The 23544-nt window shown below is 39.6% G+C and overlaps 2 protein-coding genes across 2 annotated transcripts; both read left to right on the top strand.

The window, feature by feature from the left end:
- Nucleotides 1-472: 472 nt before the first annotated feature.
- On the top strand, nucleotides 473-14384 carry CFI (complement factor I). Its single transcript, XM_015625821.3, has 12 exons — nucleotides 473-575; nucleotides 2210-2489; nucleotides 3111-3255; nucleotides 4585-4763; nucleotides 5758-5868; nucleotides 7377-7493; nucleotides 8593-8631; nucleotides 9112-9215; nucleotides 9839-9954; nucleotides 10662-10939; nucleotides 12053-12154; nucleotides 13937-14384. Exons 1-12 carry the CDS (start codon nucleotides 516-518, stop codon nucleotides 14152-14154), a joined length of 1749 nt encoding a protein of 582 aa, XP_015481307.1. The 5' UTR covers nucleotides 473-515; the 3' UTR covers nucleotides 14155-14384.
- A 2837-nt stretch (nucleotides 14385-17221) lies between these two features.
- PLA2G12A (phospholipase A2 group XIIA) lies at nucleotides 17222-22791 on the top strand. Its single transcript, XM_015625883.2, has 4 exons — nucleotides 17222-17529; nucleotides 19141-19217; nucleotides 20054-20219; nucleotides 21323-22791. Exons 1-4 carry the CDS (start codon nucleotides 17301-17303, stop codon nucleotides 21439-21441), a joined length of 591 nt encoding a protein of 196 aa, XP_015481369.1. The 5' UTR covers nucleotides 17222-17300; the 3' UTR covers nucleotides 21442-22791.
- The last annotated feature ends 753 nt before the right edge of the window (nucleotides 22792-23544 follow it).

The raw sequence follows: 23544 nt of genomic DNA, 5'->3' as shown, positions 1-23544 counted from the left end.
ATAACACCATCGTGTATAACAGCACCGTGTATAACAGCACCGTGTATAACAGCACCGTGTATAACAGCACCGTGTATAACACCATCGTGTATAACAGCACCGTGTATAACAGCATCGTGTATAACAACATCGTGTATAACAACATTGCTTTTTCACAATAACCTGACAGCCATGGACGGCCGCAATCAGGAGAGCCGGTGTGGTGGATCGGTCAGAGTCTTCTGCACAAAGAAAAGTGTAACCCCAACAACCGCTTCCTTTTAATCATTTTAATCATTTGTTTCAAGGGCTTTCCTTCTGTTATCTCGTCATACACTTATGACAAAAACAATTAAGGCAGGATCTTTTGAAGAGATCAGATTTATCAGTTAAGAGTCGAGGGTATTGTACTTTATTTCTAAACGCTCTTCAAAATATTTTTCTAATGGTTAAAAATTAAACACAAATCTAACAGCTGACAGTCAAAAGAATCCCAGCCAGAGGAATTTGTCTAGGAAGAGAGATAAAATTTCATCATGCGAATGCTCCCAATTTGCTTGACTTTCTTGTGCCTCTTTTGTCTTTGTGGATCAGAGGTAAGATACGTTTTATTGTGTTAGCAGTATTTTTTAAAAAACGTTTAATAAACAGTTTATTGTTACAAAAGCAAAGCAAATTGATTTTTTTGGAAAAAGATTCCTTTCATACATTTATTTTAGTCCAGGCTGAATGTCTGAAGTTTTTCTCTTTCATGTTTTGATTCTACCTAGGACTTATGCTAACAGGTTTCTGAAAAAGATTTTAATCACGATCATATCCCAAACCAAATTTGCAAGCATGGCTGACCACAGAAAGGTTCTGTGATTTTCCCCACCTCCCTTTTCTGAGAAATGGGATTGCAGTCTTGTAGTATGGCAGCATGGTATTATCCTACTGCCAGAGGGTTTCCTGCAGATTGTCTCTGGGCAGACATGTCCAGGAAAGCCAGTTTGGGCTGGGCACTCAGCACAACCCAAGTCTTTCAGAGAAATTCTGAGCTAAACATCAGCACCTGTTGTTCCCATTGAGGAGGAACCCCTAGCACAATATGGGAGTTGTACCAAGCCGGATCTGGCTTGTAGTTTGGATTCTACTGACCTGAGAACAGCAGGAAAAATTTAATAAGATTATACAACCGTGAAAAGGAGAGGTATTGGATTAAATTCTGCCCCAACTACATCCTCACTGACTTTACTGTGGGCAGGATTTCTTCATGAGAACTTTAAACTTCAGTTCTGTTGACACAGTCAAAGCTGATAAATCGCATTTGAGGACTAATGTTTTTCTCCCATTTTTGCACAGAGTGCATCCATATATATTTTTCATGTTCCAAGAGCCATCCTACCCTACAGATCTTTGTAAGCAAAAGCCCTCAGCCAGCACTGGAGTCACCAGAGAACTGCACAAGCACAGGTGCAGAGCCAATCACCCCGAGGCCATCAGAGGGAGGGTCAGAATCTGTCTCTGCAGTAGAGTGATGGCCAGCAACCACTGCGGATCCACTGCTGTGCAAAATACAGGGAAAAAAATGATAAGGATGAGCATTTAATTTTCAAATTGCTTTCAGATAGTTGTTAAGATATTTGAGGTACTTGTTACTTGAGTGGTCATATGGACTCTGCAAAACAAATCATTAATTATAGATTAATTTGCTAGTAAGTAGTTCATAAATATTTACAGGTGATATATAAATCCAAAATCAACCAGTCCAATAAAACAAAACTTAAAAAAAAAACAAAAACCACACAACCAAAATTGCTATTTTTTTATTTATCTGGTGCTTAAATTCCTTTATGTTTTAATCTGCTTACAGTCTCACTGCTGGGTTGTGTTATAAACCAATGCGTTTGAAAATGTTTATTATCTACTGTGCACTTCAGCTGATGTTTGAAAAGTAAAGAGTATAAAGTTTGTGGGAGATCAGTAAGACTGCAGATCACACTGGGTAAATGATCCAAAAAGAAAAGAAGAATTCAGAAAAACTGAGTAAGACAAGGGGATAAACACTACAAATGGTATTTAGGAACTTTTGATTACATAGGAAAAGGCTTATAAATAGACACTTTGCTGAGGTCAGTGAAGGGATCTGCAAAACTCTTGGTGCAATCCCTAATCTTGCTTTTACTTTCATTATTTTTTGTGTGCCTTGGAGAAGGCAGCATCTAATGCTGAGGAAAACCACTTTCAACAGGTTAAGCCTGCCCAGCCAGCTGAGCAAGACAACTACCTCATAGAAGAATGCTTAAGCAACCAGTACACCCACAAGTCCTGTAAAAAAGTTTTTTGTCACCCATGGGAACGATGTGTGGAGGGAAAATGCCTTTGCAAGCTTCCCTACCAGTGCCCAAAGAATGGCTCTGCAGTTTGTTCTACCAGTGGAAAGAACTTCCGTACTTACTGTCAGATAAAGAGCTATGAGTGTCAACAACCCAAAGCAAAGTTTCTGCACAAGGGAACATGCCTGCCTGAAGGTATTAACACCTCCCTTCTGAACTTTATCCATCGGGGTAGCTGAGGAGATGCTTACACTGTTTACAGTTCAGAAAGTCTGTTCATTTTCTTGAACTAGTAACAACATGAAACAGAAGATGAAAAATACTGAAAATGGGCAGTATCTGTTGATTTTCATTACAAAATGAAGTGATTGACAGGCCCAGGTCACCCTGCTGCTGGTTTTGCTACACAGACTGCTGCAGGCATTTTGCTGCACAGGTAGTAGAAGTAGGATCTGGCCCTCTCACTACAAGTATTACTGGTTGGTTATCAAAAATCCTCTAAAGAAGGTCATTATACTAAAATGCAACCTGTTCTTGGTAGATCTTCAATTACTCTTATGGACCCGTTACCCTCATTTGTCTTTAAACTGGCTTGTTCTGAGAAATTAGCAGGCTCAAAGACACAAATTCAGGAAAATTCAGGAATAATACCTGAAGCATCTTATTCTAAGTCTACTGTTCTTTCCATATGAACTTTGTAAATACAAAATTAGTCCTGATTTGTTTTTGTGCTGTCTCTTGACTACATACATCTATATAATATGATTTTGTTTGGGGATTTTTTTTTTTTAATTTATCTCTTTTCTATTTTTTAAGAAACATTTTCAGTCTCTCTGGGTCATGGAGATTCACGTTTGCTTCGAGTAAAACCCCTGAATCCTAAGGATAACAGTTTTGTGTGCAGTAGTGAGTGGACTATGAATGAAGCAAACGTGGCTTGCAGGCACCTTGGCTTTGAATTGTAAGTTTGGGGAATTTTTCTCTGTATAACTGCAGGGGACCTCAAAAAGTAGTGATGCTTACAGAAGTGTCTTAACAACAGTTAAGACAGAAAACTCATGAACAATACATTGGCTACAATATTCTGATAAAACTTCTTAAACTGACACCTGAGAGTGAAAGCCTAAACAAGATTTCTGTGTTTTCTTACAGGCTACAACTATACAAACTATAACTGTTTTACTTTAAAATAAAGATGAAGGCCAGTGTGGAGGTGTTCTCTCAGGCCTGTGATAGGGAAAGTGCATGCAGAGACCATCCCCAGGTAGCTCTGAGCAATGATCTGTGTGCAGAGAAAGGTTTCTCAAAACAACTGACAACAGGGTACAGCTGTGTTTTGCCACTTGTATTAGCCAGGCTTACAGGGAGCAGAGCACGGGTTTTTTTCCTTCACCCCTTGCCCCTGCTGCCACTGCTTGCTCTGACTCCAGGGATGGCTGAAGCCACATGGAGCTTGGTTCTTTTTCCTGTGACCACACTGATGGCTCGAGCTGCGTGTTCAGCCCCTCATAAAGTTACCTCTGTGTCCTGTACATAGTAATTTTACACCTGTACAACTAATTTAACTTAGGTAGCGTTGCCCCCCAACCTTACCGAAAAAAAAAACCCTAAAAAAATGTCCCTAAAAAACTAAAACTGATATGGCAGTGCCTCTCTAGGTGAGAAGCAAGTGTTTCCTAGTCCTGATCAGTGGATTTTCAGATAGCAGAGAAGGGTTTGCCCTGAGACAGAGCACTCAGCCCTGGAGTCTCATTGAAAGCCCCTCTAGTTAATTATTTAATTGATCCCTATTTCTTTTAGGTAGGGGATACATGCACTGTAGGAAAATACTGCTCAGGTAAAACCAAGAAGGATAAAGTTTATCAATCCCAGCCTTGCAGTGGCCTGAGCTTCCTCAGTATTCGCTGGCTTTGATGGCACCTAGGATAGCTGACACCATGCAGGATGGCTCCCAAGTTATGGCTCACCCGGGTCCACAGACATAGAGGTCTGAGCTTACAAGTTTTGCTACATATGGAGCCTTCTATCCATGCTGATACACAGTGACTTTCACAGTCCTACATACGGATTTTGGGGATAGTTCTACGTAGCAGCTTGCAAAAATTAGCACTTTTTGTTCCAAAGCAAACATCTCCTGTTTAACCCAAGATAACTCCATGGGAAGTCTGCTCTTTTTCGTAGCCATGACCAAAATTATTTGACTCTGAGGAAAATCATATAAATTCTAATCAATAAAAGCAGTGGACAATCCATTGTGAAATTATATAATTTGTTGTTATTATCTTCACAGAGGTGCTGAGTATTACCAAGCCACTTTCGACACCGCAGGATCTGCCTTAAATTCATTGAACTGTCTGCAAATAAGTTGCAGGGGCCTAGAGACAAGTCTTGCTGAATGTCACATAGAGATGAAACCAAGAGCTAGTAATGAGGGACTGGTTAGCCTGCAGTGCCATGAAAATCTCAGAGGTTAGTAGTTCTTTTTAGTTTAATATCTATTTGGTGGTTTTGTATTTTAAATTTATTTTAAATAGTGAGGACCCATTTTGCTGACCTCTCAGCAACAGAAAACCTGCACTGAAGCCTTTTGATTATTTTAAATAATCCTTTTGCAGACTTTAAGACAATTGAGGCAATCTGGAGTCAAGATAGTCTTGAGTTTTGAAAAAGCACTGTTGATCCTGAAGTATTTTTATAGATATTTCCCCAAAGAAAACTTATTTCTCCCATGGTTCTGTTTGTTCCACCATCCCTTCCAAGGGTACCAAGGTATATTGTATCCCACAGATCTTACCTCTCCTGGCTTAACTGGAGAGGAGACAGGTGTCAATGTGGTGCTCACTGTTTGAGGGACATCAATTAGCCCACCATTAGCACCGCAGCCAGACAAGCATGACTACAGAGTGAAACTGCTGTCTCTTGTCTCCTCAGTTTCTCTCTGTAAAAGGGGAATCAAAGCATTGTTTAGAATTCTAACAGCATTTCATTCTCTGTAGGGAGCTTTCTTTGGTACTGGTGAGCATCGGCCTGAGATGTTGCTGACTAGAAGTGCTATGAATCATCTCGTTTTTTCTCACAAAAGTAGTTATGCACAGACTCTTGATGAGTTCTTTCTAGAGGGGGGACCTCCATCGTCCTAATCCTTGAATCATTTAACAGTGGGTTTGAACTGATCATTTCTGGTTTAGCCCTCACCAGTCCTTTCATTAGAAGAAATTCAGTTCCCTTTTGCCAGGCTACTAGAATTTAGAGGAAGAAAACGAGTGGTCACACTGAAACCCTGAGAAAAAGGTAACCAAAACAATAAAAAAAAGATTCCTATTTAGCTGTCTGGGCCCCAGCATACCTACTGCTGATAGGCCAAACTGCTGACAGAATCAAATATGCAGGCAGAGTATTTCCCTGGGCAATTATGAACCTGCAGTCAATTCCACACTAACTTCATTTTCATCTTGCTGCACAGTTTGTTCAGATGGGGAGTTTCACTGTGTCAACAAGAAGTGCATTTCTCTGAATAAAACCTGTGATGGGATCAATGACTGTGGAGACCTGAGTGATGAACTTTGCTGCAGAGGTAACAATTTCCTTTGTCAGGTGTTTCAAAATAGTTTCAGCAGAAATCAACCCACAAAAAAATTTTACAGTGATATAACAGCTAAATTCTCTTTTCCATTAAGTCACTATGTTATTTACCATAATTTATACATAGGCAAGTGCAAAAAAGCAGGAATGAAATACCATTTTGAAGCAGACAAGTGATCTCTTGAGAATCTGGATTTCTTCAGAGAATGAGCAAATACAATGAGGTCATTTAGGAGGCTGATACAAAAAATTAGTCCTGATAGAATGAAAACTTTTACTTGGAAAAAAATTGATAGTAATTAAACAAAGACACTGGTTTTCCAATGAACTATCTTTAAACCAAAGTAAGATCTCTCTTGAATTTATTACTAATGCAAAATCATCCATGGAACATCCGTGAAGAGTTCCTGGCACACTGCTTATTCATGAGCATTCTTTTAGCATGTGCAATTCCAGCTGTAAAAATTCTGATTAGAAATGAGGAATGGATCTAGCATGACCTGAATGCAGGAGAATACTTTCAAACTTTGGTTCCAGATGCCAAATGCTAATGTGGGTTACAAATCCCATCGTTATCCCTCCATAACCTTAATTTTGTAGTGTTACAATTGTAAGTCAGTTTAATCAGATAATTGTGGAAATGTGGTGATAGTAATTCTAGAAAAAAGGTAATAAATACCTGTGATTTCATATATTTAGTGGACATGTATTTGGATTCCAAGTGACAAAAATAGTGCTGTTTCAGCTGAATGGACTGAAAACAATGCTTTCTGAAATCAAAGTAAGTATTTCAACTGAGTTCAGTGTTCTTTGGATCATCTTGGGATATCTGGATACTTTTAGAGAACTACCTTATTTTCTATTAAAGGTGAATATCTTAAATAGTAGATTGACGTAAGATTTTAAATTAGTTAAAAAGATCCTGCCATGAATTCAAGCATTGCTTTGCTTTTGACAACATTCAAAGGGATCACAAAATTTAAAAGGAAGGAGGTCTCAGGTTCATAATACTTTTTCATATAACCAAGAATTTTAGAAGATGTAGGTTATTACATCCAGTGTTTTCCTATCAGGACTCTTGATTCCTAACCCTGCCTCTAGGCATTTAGCTCATTCAGCCAAAAACCAGCTTGGTCTCTGGTTTGGTGGGGGTGGGATTTGGCACAAGCATCATCAGTTCCTCATTTGAGGTGATCAGTAATGCTGGCAAAATTGGAGATGTTATGGATGAAAGTGGTATGGAGTGACACCAAGTCTAGCAGTACACTACTGCAGTGGTAACAGAGATCCACATTTTTCAAGTATTATAACTTCAAGATTTTGAAGTGAGGAAGGCCAAGTATTCATTTTGTTTACATGCACAGAGCCTGCTTTTGTAATGCCAAGTCCCCTGTAATATGGGTATACATTTGGTTTACATTTTAAAAAGCTCTCTGACCGAGTGAGGTTGCTGAACCAAATGATCCTGTGATTTACATGTGAAATTCTCCTGTGTTACAGAGTGCAGAGACAACAGTTTCCACTGTCGGTCAAATATCTGTATTCCAAATAAGAATGTCTGCAACAAAGAAATCGACTGCCTTACAGGAGAGGATGAAGCTGGACAGCTCTGTGCAGGTTTTCTTCTGAAAGATGTTGTTGTTTCATTCAGCTCATTTTTAACTAGAGGCTACACAATGCATATTATTATTTTATTCATTATGCAAGAATCAGTCTTCCAATGTTATGCATAGTAGGAGGAAAAGATCATAGAATTTTCTTTCCTTTCTTTCTGGAAAGGCATGACAAGAAAACTAAAGGGAGGAAGAAACAGATGGTGTTTTGGGAAGCTAAAGGCAGATTATGTCTTCTGTTTATGTAGCCAGCTATCAAACTGGTATCCCCTAAGAAAGACTAGAGAGGGCAAGCAAGAATACTCACAAATGAGGAACTAGTTTGTCAGTATAGTGATTCTGCTGTTGAAGATTATGTTTTGTTTGAAAATTAGAATGTTTTCCTCGCTCTCAAAAGAGACAAAGGCTAAGGCCAAAAAAGTAAAAACTATTGGTAAATGGTAATTAGTACAGGTAAACTGAACTCTAAATGTAAACATTACTGTCAGTGACACGAGAACAGACAAAATGCTCAGCCCCTGTTTAGGGACCAAATTCAATGGGCACTTTGTTTGCATAAAAGCTGACAAACCAGATTCAGCAAGCATTTCATTTACCTCTCATGTTGAATATCCTCCCTTACCCTATTAAAGAAGGCACACAGTGCCCAACAGCATAATCTATACTGGGGGGAAAAAAAACCAAATAAACCTATTACTTAATGCTCCTTTGGGTTTTAGAAAGTTTCAAATTGTTGATGGGGCAGGAGGTGAAATTTCAGTTGTTTCTGGTGGAGGAGAATGGGACATCTCCCCAGAGATCAGAAACAAACCAAGGGCCATTTCTCAGGGTTTCCTAGCAGAAGGGCTGCCTAGGCTTGGGGAGCAAGTAGATGTTGTGTAGTTATAAATCAGTATCTGCTGGCTGTTGGTCATTTGTAGGTTGAGGCAGCCAAACAGTGCCTAGCAGAAAAGGAAACAGCAGGCACCAGGCTGGAAAGTATTGCTCTCCATGTAAACAATACGCCCTTAGGGATTTCAAATGTGTTCCACGATCTCAGCACACAAGCATATATTCAAGTAAATGTTTACAGGTAATTTTAATATTTTGTTATTCTACTACAGGCAAAGAACAAAGTGCTGAAAAGGACAGCATGGATGAAGGTAAGTTTAATTAACCCTCCAAAATCAACAGCATACTCTCTTATTAGTGCCTGTCTAGCTACCAGCCAGCTGCTCAGATCTAGAACGCTCAGGTATTCTGACTCTGTGATTTATTGATACACACTCTGGGACTTACTGCTTGTCTCACTTTTCCCTGATTTCAAGAATGCCATAATAATTCATCCTAGCTGAGGACCTACATCTGCAAGTTTTGGCAACTGGTAAACTCTCAGCTGAGGTAAACTCTCAGCAAATCTAGGGGAACACCCTTAAAATAATTTGCCTGAATGTAAGCGGTATTGGAAAATGGAGAGAAGTAATGTGATGCTAAGACACAAGCAATTTTCAAAGCAAAAACAGGCACCAAAATTTTTGGTCCTTGTTTTCTTGCTATTTCAGCTACTGGCATATTCACAGCACTCAAATTTTAGTAAGAATGTATACTTGAACTCTGAAATACGTTTTTCCTTTTTGTTAAAGAAAGAAAAATGATAAAGACGCTCCTTCCCCAAGTGCACTGCGGTGTTAGGAATCACACGCTAACTCGACAGAAAAGAATCGTAGGTGGAGAGATTGCAAGAAAGGTAACAAAATAACCTTACCAGATATGAGTTCATTCAGCATTGATTTAAATGGGCATTATTTGCCTTTTGTTAAAGTTATGGAAATAACAAAATCAGCTACAATGCTTATATCATGTTTTGCAGCAGTGGTGGCATTGCACTGAATGAAAGTAAAGAGAAGGACAATTTATAAAGTAAAATATGGAGTTACAAAATTAAACATTGAGGTACAAGTAGATACTGAAACTTACTCAGAAAAATAATGAATAGTATAGCCAAAAATAACAATTCTGAAAAAATTGAATTAAAATTTGTGTCTTTGAAACGGAATACAGCAAAAATGTACTCAAACCAGGTAAGATCCTCCATCTGTTTTTCTGACTACAAGGGGTTTCATGACTGAAAGCTGTAGGGAAGGACGCGTTGCACGAAGTCAGAAGACTGAATAAAATTAACTGAATTTTCATATATATATCCATTATATCTGATGGAGCCCAATTTACAACTTCTGGATGGCAGATCTTTTATTAAAATCAGACATAGTCAAGGAGATTAGGTGATACCAAGAGATGTTTTTCCATTTATGCACTAGAAGCTGTACAACTGTAATGATTTCTCATTATTTCTGTTTGTTGATTGAATAGGGTGAATTTCCTTGGCAAGTGGCAATTAAAGACATCAGCAATGAAAGTCCAGCAGTGCACTGTGGAGGGGTTTATATTGGTGGCTGTTGGGTTCTGACTGCTGCTCACTGTGTCAGGTAAAAACAACTAATTCTGAAATCATTTTCTTGCTGCAAGGCAGAAAGATTGATTTGGATATTACTGCCCTTCTTAGCTACCTGTTTGTTAATTTCTATTTGTCTGTTGAATAGAACAGTTTAAAACACTGACTCACCCACATTAATGATGAGATAAAATCAGAGAAAACAGAGTGTTTTGGCAGTGAATAGAAAGATAAAAAGTAACAATGAGTTTGAAGAGGTATGGCATACTTCACTCAGATAGCAGCGGGCAGGAGATGTTCATTGTAACCACTCTGCTTGAAATTAAATACAAGGGACCTCTTCATCTCTACCTTGTGGAAGTCTAGCATCTGTTCCCAGAGAATGAATGTCCTTGGAGTCATATATTACCCAGAACAAGCCAAGAGCAGACACATAAGATTTGCCAGTCCCATCCACATCTGCTCACTCTTTTATCAGAGCAGCATAAACATCTATTTTCTCTTTGTCACAACACTAAACAGAGCCTGGCTTTAAAATCATTTTCTGTATTAGTTGCAGTACTCAGCATGTGTCATCTGCCTTGAATTTGCTACACTTCAGAAAAACCTGGGCAATTAAGTCTAGAAAGAAAATATATGTATCTAATGTGGATCTTTATTCTGTGGAAACTTTCATAAAATGAAATAGTTTTAAACCAGTTGAAATGTAAGGCTTGTGTTTATTTTGCTGTCTTTTTCCAGGGCAAATCGAGCCCATCTCTACCGTGTCTGGGTTGGAATGTTGAGCACAGTACTGTACGAGAAAGAGATAAATACTTTCAAAGTAAATCAAGTGATAATTCATGAAAACTACAATGCATCAACTTATGAAAATGACATTGCTCTGCTGGAGCTGAAAGGTTCTGGGCACAGTGAATGCTCCCTGGAAGACACCAGCATACCTGCCTGTGTCCCCTGGTCAGAGTATATGTTTAAGACTGGTGACAGATGCAAGATTTCTGGATGGGGACTAGAGAAAGGTATTTGCCTTGGTGCTTGCTTCAGGAATGCATTATTTGTATAACTCATTTTCTAATTGTGGTGAGCTTTTATTTTGGAAAGGCTGAAGAACAGTTGTGCACAAAGCACTCAGTGCTGAGTACAGAAAATGTAGCCTGTGGTTTGGCACTCAGTATCACTGTTGGGTTCTCTTTTCTGTACTGCTTCCTCTGCTGTTTCAGCCACTTTGTAGATTGATATGGAGGACGCACCTGGATGAAAACTGCCCTGAAAGTAAGATATTTTCCTTCTGTCCATCTAATCATTCTATCAGCTGTGGAGACCTGTTAACAACATGTAACACATTGTTTGGTAGCTCACAGGGGCCCATAGTCACAGCCTGTCCTCTGTCACAACAGGATGTGAGCTATAGCCAGCAGTCATGAAACTCAGCACATCCTGTCTCTGCCATGTTTGGGTTCAGCCCAGAGAAGCTTGCACAGAGACAGATAAGCCAAATATAATCATGCTTTCAAAGATTTGGGAAGCATTTGCTTTGTATCACAGTGTTACAGCCTGGTGTTGGAGCTACCACATACTGGTTGTGAGGTTTCTCCTCTCCATACTCAGTAGCATCCACCCAGGAAATGCAAAGTTGGGAATTGCTAGCAGACAGAGAACAAAACAGAGGATCTCTTTAGACCTGTGAATACATAGCTCACCCCTATCTTCAGTACCTGCTCCATAAAGACAGAGCAGAGATGGAAAAAAGGGTAATAAGGAGGAATCACAACCACATCTCCAGTTCACAAAAAGCCACGTACACGTTTCCAAGTGCCTGGAAACCTTGATATGGAAAACACATGAAAAAACCCCTGAGGAATGCAAGGAAATGGAAAGGGTGAAAACGTCACTAAATCAAAGTACTGAAAGTTTAACCTGCAATTAAACCACTCTGCTTTTATTTTGAAATACATGGCCAATGCACTGTAATTCACATGGGGTAAATATTAGTGGCAGTTTAAGATTTCTGGTTTATAATACTGAAGAAGATATTCTGTAAATAAGTAAATAACTCATTTTCAAATTATTATATTAAATGTGCCTAATGTGTACTTGCCATTTTAAATTTTGAAAATACTTTTTTATTCTAGAATTCAAAAGAACATATATCCTCAAGTGGGGAAGTGTTGATTTATTTCACAATTGCTCTGAATTGTATCCAGGACGATTTTTAAAAAAAATGGCATGTGCAGGTAAGCATCAATTTTCTTACTATAATTTCTCTACCATCAAGCTCTTAGTTTAGACCAGACATACTGGCTGGGAATCTTCTAGACTTAAGAAGGGCAATAAACCAACTATCACAGTATTGCTGTTGGCTAAATGCCAGCCACTGGAGCCTGTGGCATCCACTGCTATGCACCTATTTGTAAACAGAGTTCAGATGACAGCATGATGAGATTCTACAATTATTTGGGCAAATTTTTGCATGTAATTTGAGTTACCTTTTCTAATCAGACAAGCACATTACAGCCTACTGAACCTCCTACCTTTACTATATTTGATTCTGATTCAGCAACATTTTTAAGCAAATGCCTGTCCTAGAACACACAGCCCTGTTGCCTAGAATATAACTCCTAATCTGTTTAAGACCTTCATTTGTCTCTACCACACTGCATGCCAGGAAAATACAATTAACTTTTCAAACTTAGATTAGTCTATCCAGGAAACTGGTTGTCCCTCCTACTATTAAAATGAGGATTTTGAATACACATTTTTTGCTTCTCACAAATACATGACTAAAGGAGCACTGAGTATTCAATTTAGAGGGCAGATGATTTCAACTGCTTGTTAAATCAAAAAGTAGAGGCAATCTTTAAACAATCTACTCAACAAGAAAATTAAAACCAGATATAAAAGTGAAATAATTTGTGATAAATTCAGGATGTCATCTGTAAGATACTGGGTTTATTTAGTGCACCAGTTTTGTAACTCATCTCCCTTTTCTTCAATATATTTCAAGTGATTATACTTTACCACATGACACACATTCAGGAAGGGGATATCTGGGGTTAACATCCTCTCCCTGATGCAAATAAAATCATTAAAATTAAGGACTGGTGTTCACAGGAGTTAGTAATACAAGCAAGTATTAATTAAACAAATTAAAGGCAATAATATCTTGTTTCATAGGATTAATAATCCTAACACTGAAAAATTCACATAATTCATTCTCAGCATGGTACACACTCAAGAAAGAGGTCACATTTTAAAAGCTTGGGAACTCATGCTTTGCATGGTCTCCTTCACACTAGGACAGTCAGCCAATCAGAAAAGTGTAGTAAGAAGGTTAGAAATAAATAAACTTTTACTGAGTATATAGGAAAAAAACCATATTCTAGCTCTGTAGCAGCATTTCTGTTTATATCACATCCATCTTGATTCATTTTTTTCACGAACACTGTGTTTGAGCAACTGGTGTTGCTAAAGGTCCTCATCGAGACCAACTGTGCAGTGGGGACACTTAGAGACAGTTGTTCTCCTTCCCATCCCAGGAATCATGTGCTCTCCTTCTTGTACTTGCCCATCTGTTTCCATAAAATAATACAGAAAATATTTGTACAGATGAAACTGGACAATGGATTTTGGGGTAGAGAGGACACCAGAGGCAGACACAGAGGTGTACACACATTGTGGTATCTTCACTTCCAAAGGAAGCAGTCTACAAATCTTTATACCTTGTTCCATTTTTATGGGCTACTTTTTATAGTAGGGAATGTGGCTGAATTCTTTTCTATTGCACTGCAAGAACAAGACTGATGAAAAAGCAAATGAGAATTTGGGCCAGCCACAAGTATAAAGAGAGGCCCTGCAGTTGAAATGAGAAGTAACAGAACTTGAAGAGGTTCAAAATCTTCTTTATTGGTGACAATTACGCAAACACCTGTCAGGAAACGACGGAGACCTGAAAAATTTCTCTGCCTTGTGTGCCAGCTTGTACCTTAACTTACTTTTGCTTTTTATTTCCACTTCAGGTACTTATGATGGCTCCACAGACAGCTGTAAAGGTGATTCAGGAGGCCCCCTGGTCTGCTTTGATGCAGAAAATGTGGCCTACGTCTGGGGCATTGTGAGCTGGGGTGAGAGCTGTGGGGAGTCTCGTCACCCTGGCGTGTACACACAAGTTGCCAGCTATTACGACTGGATTAGCCACTATGTGACAAGAGGTCTCATTTCACGGTACAATATCTGAAGCTTGGGAAATGAAATGATTCCTTCATATCACCTATGCAAAAATAGTCCTTTTCCACAATCAGATGTCATGTAACTTAGCAACAATCAGTACAAATCTTCAAAGAATGTATTTTGAAAATTCTTAGCACTCTATGAATACCACATTTTTGCAGATCCTGTGGGAAAAGGATTTTACAGGCACAAGTCAACCACAAGAGGTCTCTAATAAAAGCAGATGTTAAAATTTTTTTTTCTTGTAATCTTGGTTTTTTTTCCACTTTTCTCACTGCATTTCAGTTGCCATTGTTTGTTTAGCTAAAAGGGATAATGATACTGGAAGCAATTGTTGGAAAGTTACTGCACTGGCAATATGTGAACTTCACAGAAAGGACAACAGCCAGCCTGCTTTAAAGAACTTACATCATCTCGGGGTCTAAAGTCACCAGAAACCCTCAGCAGGCTGCCTGACTTGGCACTTGATTCCTCAGGCTTATTGCAGGAGTATACTTCAGATCATCTATTAATCAACAGATTGGCCATGAACTTGAGGTTTGTTGTAATGCAACAATTACTCAAATAATAAATCTGTTTGGCAGTTTTTGAGCTACAAACTCAGACAATTCATATCTAGTTAATATACACCCTCTGATCATCTAGCCTGAGGCAATTTTTGTAGCTCTTAAGTTTTATTAATTTAACAGCAGCTGGTCACAAACAACAAGGGAATTTTAGATCTTCAACTTAAATCAAAAGCATCTTTCCATCTTAAGATCTCTGTGTATGTGTATATATTTCAGGTATCCAACAAATTCTCAACACCAAGTAGAATTTTACTCTACACATGGTCACACTGTATGTGCATATGTATTCTTATACACATACATTTTATATAGCAATATAAATATATAAAAAGACAATACCTTATGCACAGATTTAATTCTACAAAACCAAGTAGCAGATACAAAGTTAGACTTCTTGCTGAAGAAAACATCAGTGTATACATAATACTTTCACATTCAGCAAGAGCTGATCACAAAAAGCGTGCACAAATCCTTTTTGAAGCAGTATAATTTGATTTGTGGATTGGTACCCTCAACACAAAACTCACACAGCTGCAGCCAGTTGTATGAAAATGATCAGTAGCTGTAGAACATTTTTCACTATATTCTGATGACAAATACTTTTAATATCTATTTTATTTTATTCCTCTAAATTAATTATCCCACTGAATAAATGGCATATGTTCACACAACACAGTTGTGGTGCTTTCTCTTCTATAATTCACTACAGACAGACAACAATAATTTTTGCATTTTCATTGACTTTTCTTCATCTTCCAGACTTGTAAAAACCCCACATCAGCATGACTTTGTCATGTAAAGACACCATCAGTCACCAAAATAAGTAAGGGTATTAATTCTCTTGACAAACACACACACACCCTCAACAAGGTTTTCTATTTAGGAAAGCATTTAAGTATATTCCTACACAGAAATTATTTTGCTGGATTAGAATCTTGGTAAAGAAGTCCTAAATAGGAAAAAGCTGGACAGGTGTACAAAGAGCTCCCTCTTTTGTTTGGCTTAATTTTTCTGTGAAGAACTTTTCCCATCAATTTCATTAGTTACCTACACATAATTATTAAATGCTAAGGTTGCAAATAAAAAAATCCAACAAAACAGTAGAATATGGGTCTTTATGCTCTGTCTGTTCTGAAAGTTTCTTGTTCTCTTTGCATTCCTGTTCCTCTTCACAATTAACTTTTGCCCTGAAGCCAAATATGACTGTTTTCTGAGAGATTCCACACAACATCAATCAGAGCTTTCATTACAAAAATTAAAACAATTTTCAGCATAAACACCCGTTTTCTCTTTGTGGTTCCAATTCAGTTCACCTGTGAAGCACATTTAGCATTTAGATATAATTTTTTTTTTTTTAAATTCTGAAAACCAAACACGGTGCTTAGTAAGCAAGTTCATTTTGATCTTATTTTTCTTTTGAACAAATCAAGACTTTCATCATTTAACAGACTGTAATAAATGGAATTGATTTGTGCTAACTAAATTGTAGCTGTTATTAAAGTTATTATTAGAAACTATGAAGAATCAGTGTTATAAGGTAGATGCACCCCTTTACAGATGTTACACATTATAATTGAGGTACAGGATGTAGTTTAGAAGATAAGTGGTGTCTCAAGACCAAAACAGCCTTGAGATGGACAAAATTAGAGCGACTTTAGGCATTGGGCCTAAAAACCAGTAAATATAAGACATAATTAGTAGACTAACATAACACAAGGCTTAGTATGCACACGCAAACCTGTAAGGTAATGCAAAGGACAACGAGGAAGAGGAGAAGCCTTTGCCAAAAGACCACCAAAAGAAGACTGAAGACCTCCTAACAACAAGTGAGTCATGCACCGTAAGGAATAGTGACGTATAGTCAGAAAAATCTGAAATAGGAGGAAACTTATGGGAAACATTAATGAATATGTATAAGCATACAGTATATAAGTTTAGCTTGAAGTGCTTTGTTTTGTACATGAGGCAGGGTGGGGAACCCCCTCCGTACCCCAGTCGGTTTTGTACGTGAGGTGGGGTGATAAGCCCTCCCCATACCGCAGTCTGTTTTGCTTACGCTTTAATCATGCTTAATTATTGGCAGATTATATATATATATAAATTGTAATTTTTTTATTAAATTATATTCTTTTACTAAACTGTATTTTTTTATATCAAATTACTATTCAATTACACGACCGGCTCGGTTTCCTTCCCACCCAACACCATCACAGAATTCGGTACCTCCGGGGGCCCTGCTCAGCCGGCACCGAGGTACCGGGGCAGGCCCCGCTTGGGGCTGCCCAGCTCGGGAAGGCCGCGCACGGCAGAGGGGACACGGCGGAGGGAACAGGGCACAGGTGACACGGCAGAAGGGACAGGGCACAGGTGACACGGCACAGGGGACACGGCGGAGGACGCAGGGCAGAAGTGACACGGAGCGGGCCGCGGCGCTGTCATGAGGCGGGCGGGCCGGGCCGGGCCGTCCCTCCCGGCGGGCGGGCGCACGGGCGGGGCCGCGGGGACCATGGCGGCGGCGGTGGCGGTGGCTGCGGGCCGGGCCGGCCGGGCGGCGGAGGAGAAGGTGGTGGCTTAGCGGGTCGGCATGGCCCCGGCCCGGCTGCGGCTGCTGCCCCCGCTGCTGCTGCCGCTGCTGCTGGTGGCGGGCTGCGCCTGGCGGCCGGCGCGGGGCCAGGAGGCGCCGCAGACCCCGGACTGGCGGATGACGCTGAAGACGATCCGCAATGGCGTGCACAAGATCGACATGTACCTGAACGCGGCCCTCGACCTGCTGGGCGGCGAGGACGGGCTCTGCCAGTACAAGTGCAGCGATGGTGAGCGGGGCTGGCGGCGCGACCCTTGTCCCGGGCAGGGCGGCCGGGGCTGCGCTCCCGCCCAGCGCCGCTCCCGGGGCACACCTCGCCGACGAGTTCTTACCGACCTACCTACCTAGAAATACTTGTGTGAGCCTCGGCAAGCAGGCTCTTACACGTGTATGTGTGTTTAAACACGTGTGTAACGTGTAGGGAGCATGTATACACGCGAGCAGTTCTCTTATTGCGACTTTTAAACAGCTCCTTTCATTTTTTTTAAATAGCTCCTTGCCTTGGAGAAGGGCTTATTGCTGTCAAATATGTAGCTGATATGTACATGAAAACACCCTGGAGTGGGAAGAATTGCTCCCTCCCGGCTGGTTATTTACCAGCAGTCCTGAGCATTTCGGTTTGGGACAGAAAAGCTTAAACTTGTGCTGTGGAATATGTTGTTTGAAGTCACGCTTGAATAACAAATTTAATGGCAGCCGCGTTTGCCAGTGGAAGGAATGTATCCTGCTATTTGTGTATCCTGCTGCTACCAGCAGAGGACATCTGTGCTTCTTTCTTCCCTGCATTTCAGCTGCCTCATTTACCTGAACGATAATTGAGGCAGCTCAAGTTGGCATGACCTGGTCGATGATGATGGTTACTATTATTATCGTCATCATTATTAGACAATTATTACTAGGATGAGCCTGCTTGAGCAGAGCGTTTGGCCCAGGTGAGTGACTGCGGTGCCTTCCAAGCTGAGCCGTGCCGTGCCGTGCCCATCCCGGGGGCCGGGCAGGCAGCGCTCCACAAACGGGATTTCTTTCCAGGCCTTTCACTGCCGCTTCCAGAGCACCCCAAAGTGGCAGGCTCACGTAGCCTGCCGTGGTGGAATCACATCACTCCAGTTTACCCTGTTGGATTATTTGTCAAGTCAGGAAATCAGTCTGATGGTGACACCCGGGCTGGCTCCACAAGAGTGGCCAGAACACTGTCATATTTACACTCTGTACTAAAATATGCATCTTTCAAATGTGGTTTTTTTCCTCATCATTACTTTTAATTGTGGCCTCAGATTGTTTCCAATACTGAAATGGGCTGGAGAGTCATTTTTCAAATTAACTCCGCAGTCTTTCTTAACTTGGGATGGAGAATTCCTTGGTTTGCTGTGAGTGTTCAGGGAGATGGGAGTTTAGCAGTCTCTAGTAATTCAAACTTTGTTAATGTTGCAGCTGTAGAAATAAAAATTATGTTTCATCCCAGTTAAGATAAAAAAATCAGAGAACTACTGTTGACTGCATGTAAAGCGTAGAAGTATTAATGAACTTACACTAAAGTTCTGTTAATATACTTCTATATATTGCATACTTAACCAACACATTGATTTTAGTATTTTTTTTAACTTAGAAAGCAAACACTGACACTTGCTCAGGTGCCTTGTCCTCAAAAAAATATTGCTCAATACCCCGAAGTTGTAATATGGAAAGAATTGTTGATATGCAGGTGCCTAAATATATGTTTTTAAGTTGAAAATATAACTGATACTGTCTTGAGCCAAACAAATGTCCGTGATGAGTTTTAAAACTACTAAAATCCTGTGCAAAAATATCTATTTGAGACATGACAAATTACCTTTTTCAGGATCAAGGCCCGTTCCTCGCTGTGGATATAAACCATCACCACCAAATGGCTGTGGATCCCCTCTATTTGGAGTTCAGGTAAGTATTTCCATTTTGGGGCTTCTTTGTGTGTCTTTCACACATCAGCTTTTCTCAGTGTAGATGATTTTTTCCATCCCTTCTGAGACAGCATGCATATACAAGGTCCTTGTTTTTATCAGCTCTTACCACTTATGTGCTCTGGTAAGAACAATATGGGAAGTGTTAGTATATTAAAAGAACACAGCATAAACATTTTCAAAAACTACAAGCATAAAATGTAATGATTACAAATTTCTTTGATTTTGAGTGTTTGGTTTAGCATTTTGCTTGCACAGAATTGAAAGCATTGAATAACTGCAGCTATAGCCATATGAGAGTGGAGGGTTTGGCTATGACTCCTGCTGTCTATTTGAGACAGCAGGAAGAAAATAGGAGTTAGCTTGTTGTCCTCCAGCTCTGGGACTTTCTCTTTTTTCCCTACTCTGCCTGTCCACCACCTCAGAGTTGGCTGGGGCTTAGCAAGAGGCTGGGTGGGGACAGAGCTGGGGCAGCAGACCCACACTGAGCAGAGGGATATTCCATCCTATATCGTGGTGCTCCGCAATAAAAACAGCAGGAGAAGGTGGGGAGGGGGTGATGGTAGAGCTGTGTATGACTTCCAGGTGGCTGTTGCTCAGAGACCAGCTTGGCATCCCCTCTGCTCTGAAGTGTGGTGAGTGATTTTTGCACTGCTTATTTTGGGACATTCTTGTTTTCTTTTATTCATCTATTAAGCTGTCTTTATCTCAACCCATCACATTAGTTTTTAATTTCTAATGGTTACAGTGTGTCCATGGGCTCTTTTTTCCTTATACTGCAATACCAATGGAGGTGTGTGCGTGTTTCCTTCACAGTTTGACATCGGCATCCCTTCAATGACAAGGTGCTGTAATCACCATGACAGATGCTATGATACATGTGGCAATAAAAAAAATGACTGTGATGAGCAGTTTCAGACCTGCCTCTCAAAAATTTGCAGAGATGTGCAGAAAACGCTTGGAATCTCAGAGAGTGTCCAGGGTAAGGGTGAAAAAACCTTTATTTTTTTTTCAAGTTTAACTCGAGCTTAACTTGGCAAAGGATCTTTGTGCAGTGCAGCAAGGCCACATTTTCATAAGGTGATGAAAGATGCTTTGTTCTGTCCCTCTGCTGTGCAGCCCACATGCTTGCACAGCAGAGCAGTGACACAGCATAGGAAAATGATCAGGGTTAAAACTAACTTTGTGTTAAGGTTAGTTTTAACTCTAGGGGAAGAAATAATGCTGCCCATTTGGGAGTATGAATATGGGAATACAACTTGAACAGAATGCATGTATAATTCTTGCATTTACTGTAACATAGCTGTAACATGTCTGTTCTGCTGGGTGATTTCTTAATTTCTATGTGTGATTGCTGGTAAACTGTAGGAAAATACAGAATATTTCCCTGTTATGAAATAAGGTATTAAAATAATATACTGTCATAGTGGAAGTAGTTAATGCTGTACCCTAGTGAATAAATGTTAGGTTTCTTAGTAACAGCTCATATGGTATTTCTTCTGGTTGTTGGCCTGCATCTGATGGGTACATGACATAACCACTTAACTTGGACAATATCACTTGCACAGTAAATACTCCCACTGAGAGTAGTAGGTTTTTAGAACTACCTTGTGTTTGAACTTCTCAAATTTATTTAATAAATAAATAATAATTTGAACTTCTCAAATTTATTTAATAAATAAATAATAACAACTGTAAATAAATTGTCAGTTAGTCTTTAGTGACAGAACTGGTGATTATTTGTTCAATTCTGTTGAGCTGACGTTAAAGATAACAACCTCTGCATAAACTGGGATGCAAAGAGTGAGGAGTTAAACCAGCTCTTTCATTTTCCAAGACTCAGTATGTTTCCAACACAGATAACATTCCATATGCAATGAATTTTCATTTTGTTTGGCATATAAATCTTTACTCAAAACTTAAATGACTCAGTGTTGGTTCAGTCTTTCATTTGACAATCTGTTTGCTGTGCCCAGAGAACATTGCTTCTTTCTTGGAGTCATTCTCAGTTTACCAGTGTTTTCTCTTGTTAGTTTCATATTCCACTCAAAGAATACTTTTAACTGAACTCTTCTTTGCTTGCAGCTTGTGAATCAACTGTTCAGCTGCTGTTTGATGCAGTTATACATTTAGGATGCAAGCCATACCTGGATAGCCAGAGAGCTGCTTGTACGTGTCATTACGAGGGCAAGACAGATCTCTGAAAGAAGACACCGAGATCTTATGGTGTAGAACAAAGCTGAAGATTCAGCCAAAATGAACCAAGGCTTTGGTCACAAACCTTTACGCTTTTCAGACAGTGATATATTAAACACTGACATGAATTGACTGATTTGAAGATCACTACAATATTCTAATTCATGTAAAAAACAAACATTATGCCAGAAGCTTGGGAACTGAAATTACTTTGGTGTATGTCCACCTAGGGTGTGCTGTTGTAAAATGCTGGTGCCATTTTTTAATGTTCCCAAGAAAACTCCATAGTGGGGACGTCAGAGGCACCAAAGAGTTACAGTGAATTCTCAGGTGATTTTTAATACAGGTCAAACTCTAGCTTTACTAGTAGTTGAAACATCTGATGGGTTCAACAGGAAAGAGTGTATTATGTGTACCAGTATGAGACACCTTACATAGCCTGTACTTGCCTGTTTCTGATGCAATTGCCATCAGTTCTCTCTCACATAGGTGGTCCTGCAGGTTTGTTGTTAAAAAATAAGGAAAATTGCCCAAGCCAATGTACATGCACTACATATTTCTACCTGATTCAATATCAATGCCTTACTTCTGCAGCACTTTTCAGATCAAATATCCTTTTAAGGTCTGTCCAGTAAAATGAACAGTTTGCAGCCTAAGGATATACTTTTGATTTGAGAGAATGGTGAAATGTAGTTTCTATGTTATTTTTAAAAAACTTGTCAAATGTCCGTTTTTGAATAAAAAATGAACTTTTGTGTTGTGTATTGTATGCACAGAAAGGATATATGTACAAATATGTTGATTTATATTTCTGTTGTGGCACAACTTGGCTACTGTATTCATCTTTGCTTTCATTTAGTCTGTTCTGATGAAAACGAAAAGCAAGTTCCACAGTTAAGATCAGTGTGCCCAAAAAACTTATTTAAGATGCCCTCTATGAGGCTGATATGTGAGCCTGTATTTCTGTCACCTGTTCCCTCTCTGAATTGTCTAGCTAAACTCACCTGATGTCTGAATTATATGGGGTTTGATCTCTGTACTCTGCATTTGTTGCTTATCTGCAGGTGTCAGTCCTTAGTTAACTTCTGCATTAGGTCCTCTGTTAGATAATGATTTGTTTTCATTAAAAAGCAATTCTGCTTTAGAATTCACAGGAGAGGAATGAAAATTAAAATATTGCATTTATGAACAGGTAATAGAAACTAAATGCATGAAATTCACTGGACTCATGGACTATAATGTGATACAATTCTTTGTGTTTTTTCTTTACCAGTTGTGTTTTTGGTTTGTTTGTCACTAGAGGTTAGTGTACATGACAGTGAATGTAAGGGCCTCATAAACAAAAAGTTTCTGCTAAACTTCTTTGGTCCTGCCTCAAGGTTTCTTTCCATACTTGTGGATATGAAATAGCACCAAAAGAGAAGTATTACTGTAGAGTTTTACAAAACCTTGCTAGATGAACTTGTAGTTCCCCTCACTTTGGTGACGTTTATTTTCTACCATAGAATTGAAACAATTCTGAATTACCCTGGAATTCCATGGGTGTAACCCTAAATATATTTTTAACATTAAAGCAGGCAATAGTAATGACATTGTTCATTGAAAATGACAAAAGTACCATAAAGGGTCCAAACCACTATAATTCAGCTAGATGGCTTGTTGAGTTCTGTACAAGTGGGCTCAAACTGGGTGCTTAAATGAATGCATATCCTGAGTTTGGTTGGTGGAGAGTTAATTTTCTTCCTAGTAGCTGATGCAGTGCTGTGTTCTGGATGTAGTGTGAGAATAATGGTGGTAACACACTGATGATTTGGTTGTTACTGAGCAATGCTTACCTTAAATCCAGGATTTCTCAGTTTACTGCACTCTGCCAGTCAGGAGGTGCACAAGAAGCTGGAAGGAAGCACGGCCAGGACAGCTGACCCAAACTGCCCAAAGGAATATTTCACACCATAGAGCATCATGCCCAGTGTAAATATATGATACGGGGAGAGTTTATATCCTGATCAGCTGGAAGGCACCAAGCTCTACTTGGGGACTGGACAGGGGGTGGTGAACAACTGTATTGTGTGTCACTTGTTTGTCTTGGGGTTTATTCGTCTCTCTATCCT

The sequence above is a fragment of the Parus major genome, chromosome 4 (genome assembly GCF_001522545.3).
Source record: "Parus major isolate Abel chromosome 4, Parus_major1.1, whole genome shotgun sequence".
In the NCBI taxonomy this organism is placed as follows: Eukaryota; Metazoa; Chordata; class Aves; order Passeriformes; family Paridae; genus Parus; species Parus major.
The sequence above is the reverse complement of the archived record's forward strand: the minus strand, read 5'-3'. Positions and strand labels throughout refer to the sequence as shown.

Excerpts from the sequence above, each read along its gene's own strand:
- CFI (XM_015625821.3), top strand. The coding sequence starts at position 516 with ATGCGAATGCTCCCAATTTGCTTGACTTTCTTGTGCCTCTTTTGTCTT. Across the intron at positions 8,632-9,111 it reads AAAGGACAGCATGGATGAAG|AAAGAAAAATGATAAAGACG; the intron begins GTAAGTTTAATT and ends TTTTTGTTAAAG. Across the intron at positions 9,955-10,661 it reads ACTGCTGCTCACTGTGTCAG|GGCAAATCGAGCCCATCTCT; the intron begins GTAAAAACAACT and ends GTCTTTTTCCAG.
- PLA2G12A (XM_015625883.2), top strand. The coding sequence starts at position 17,301 with ATGGCCCCGGCCCGGCTGCGGCTGCTGCCCCCGCTGCTGCTGCCGCTG. Across the intron at positions 17,530-19,140 it reads CCAGTACAAGTGCAGCGATG|GATCAAGGCCCGTTCCTCGC; the intron begins GTGAGCGGGGCT and ends TACCTTTTTCAG. Across the intron at positions 20,220-21,322 it reads AATCTCAGAGAGTGTCCAGG|CTTGTGAATCAACTGTTCAG; the intron begins GTAAGGGTGAAA and ends CTTTGCTTGCAG.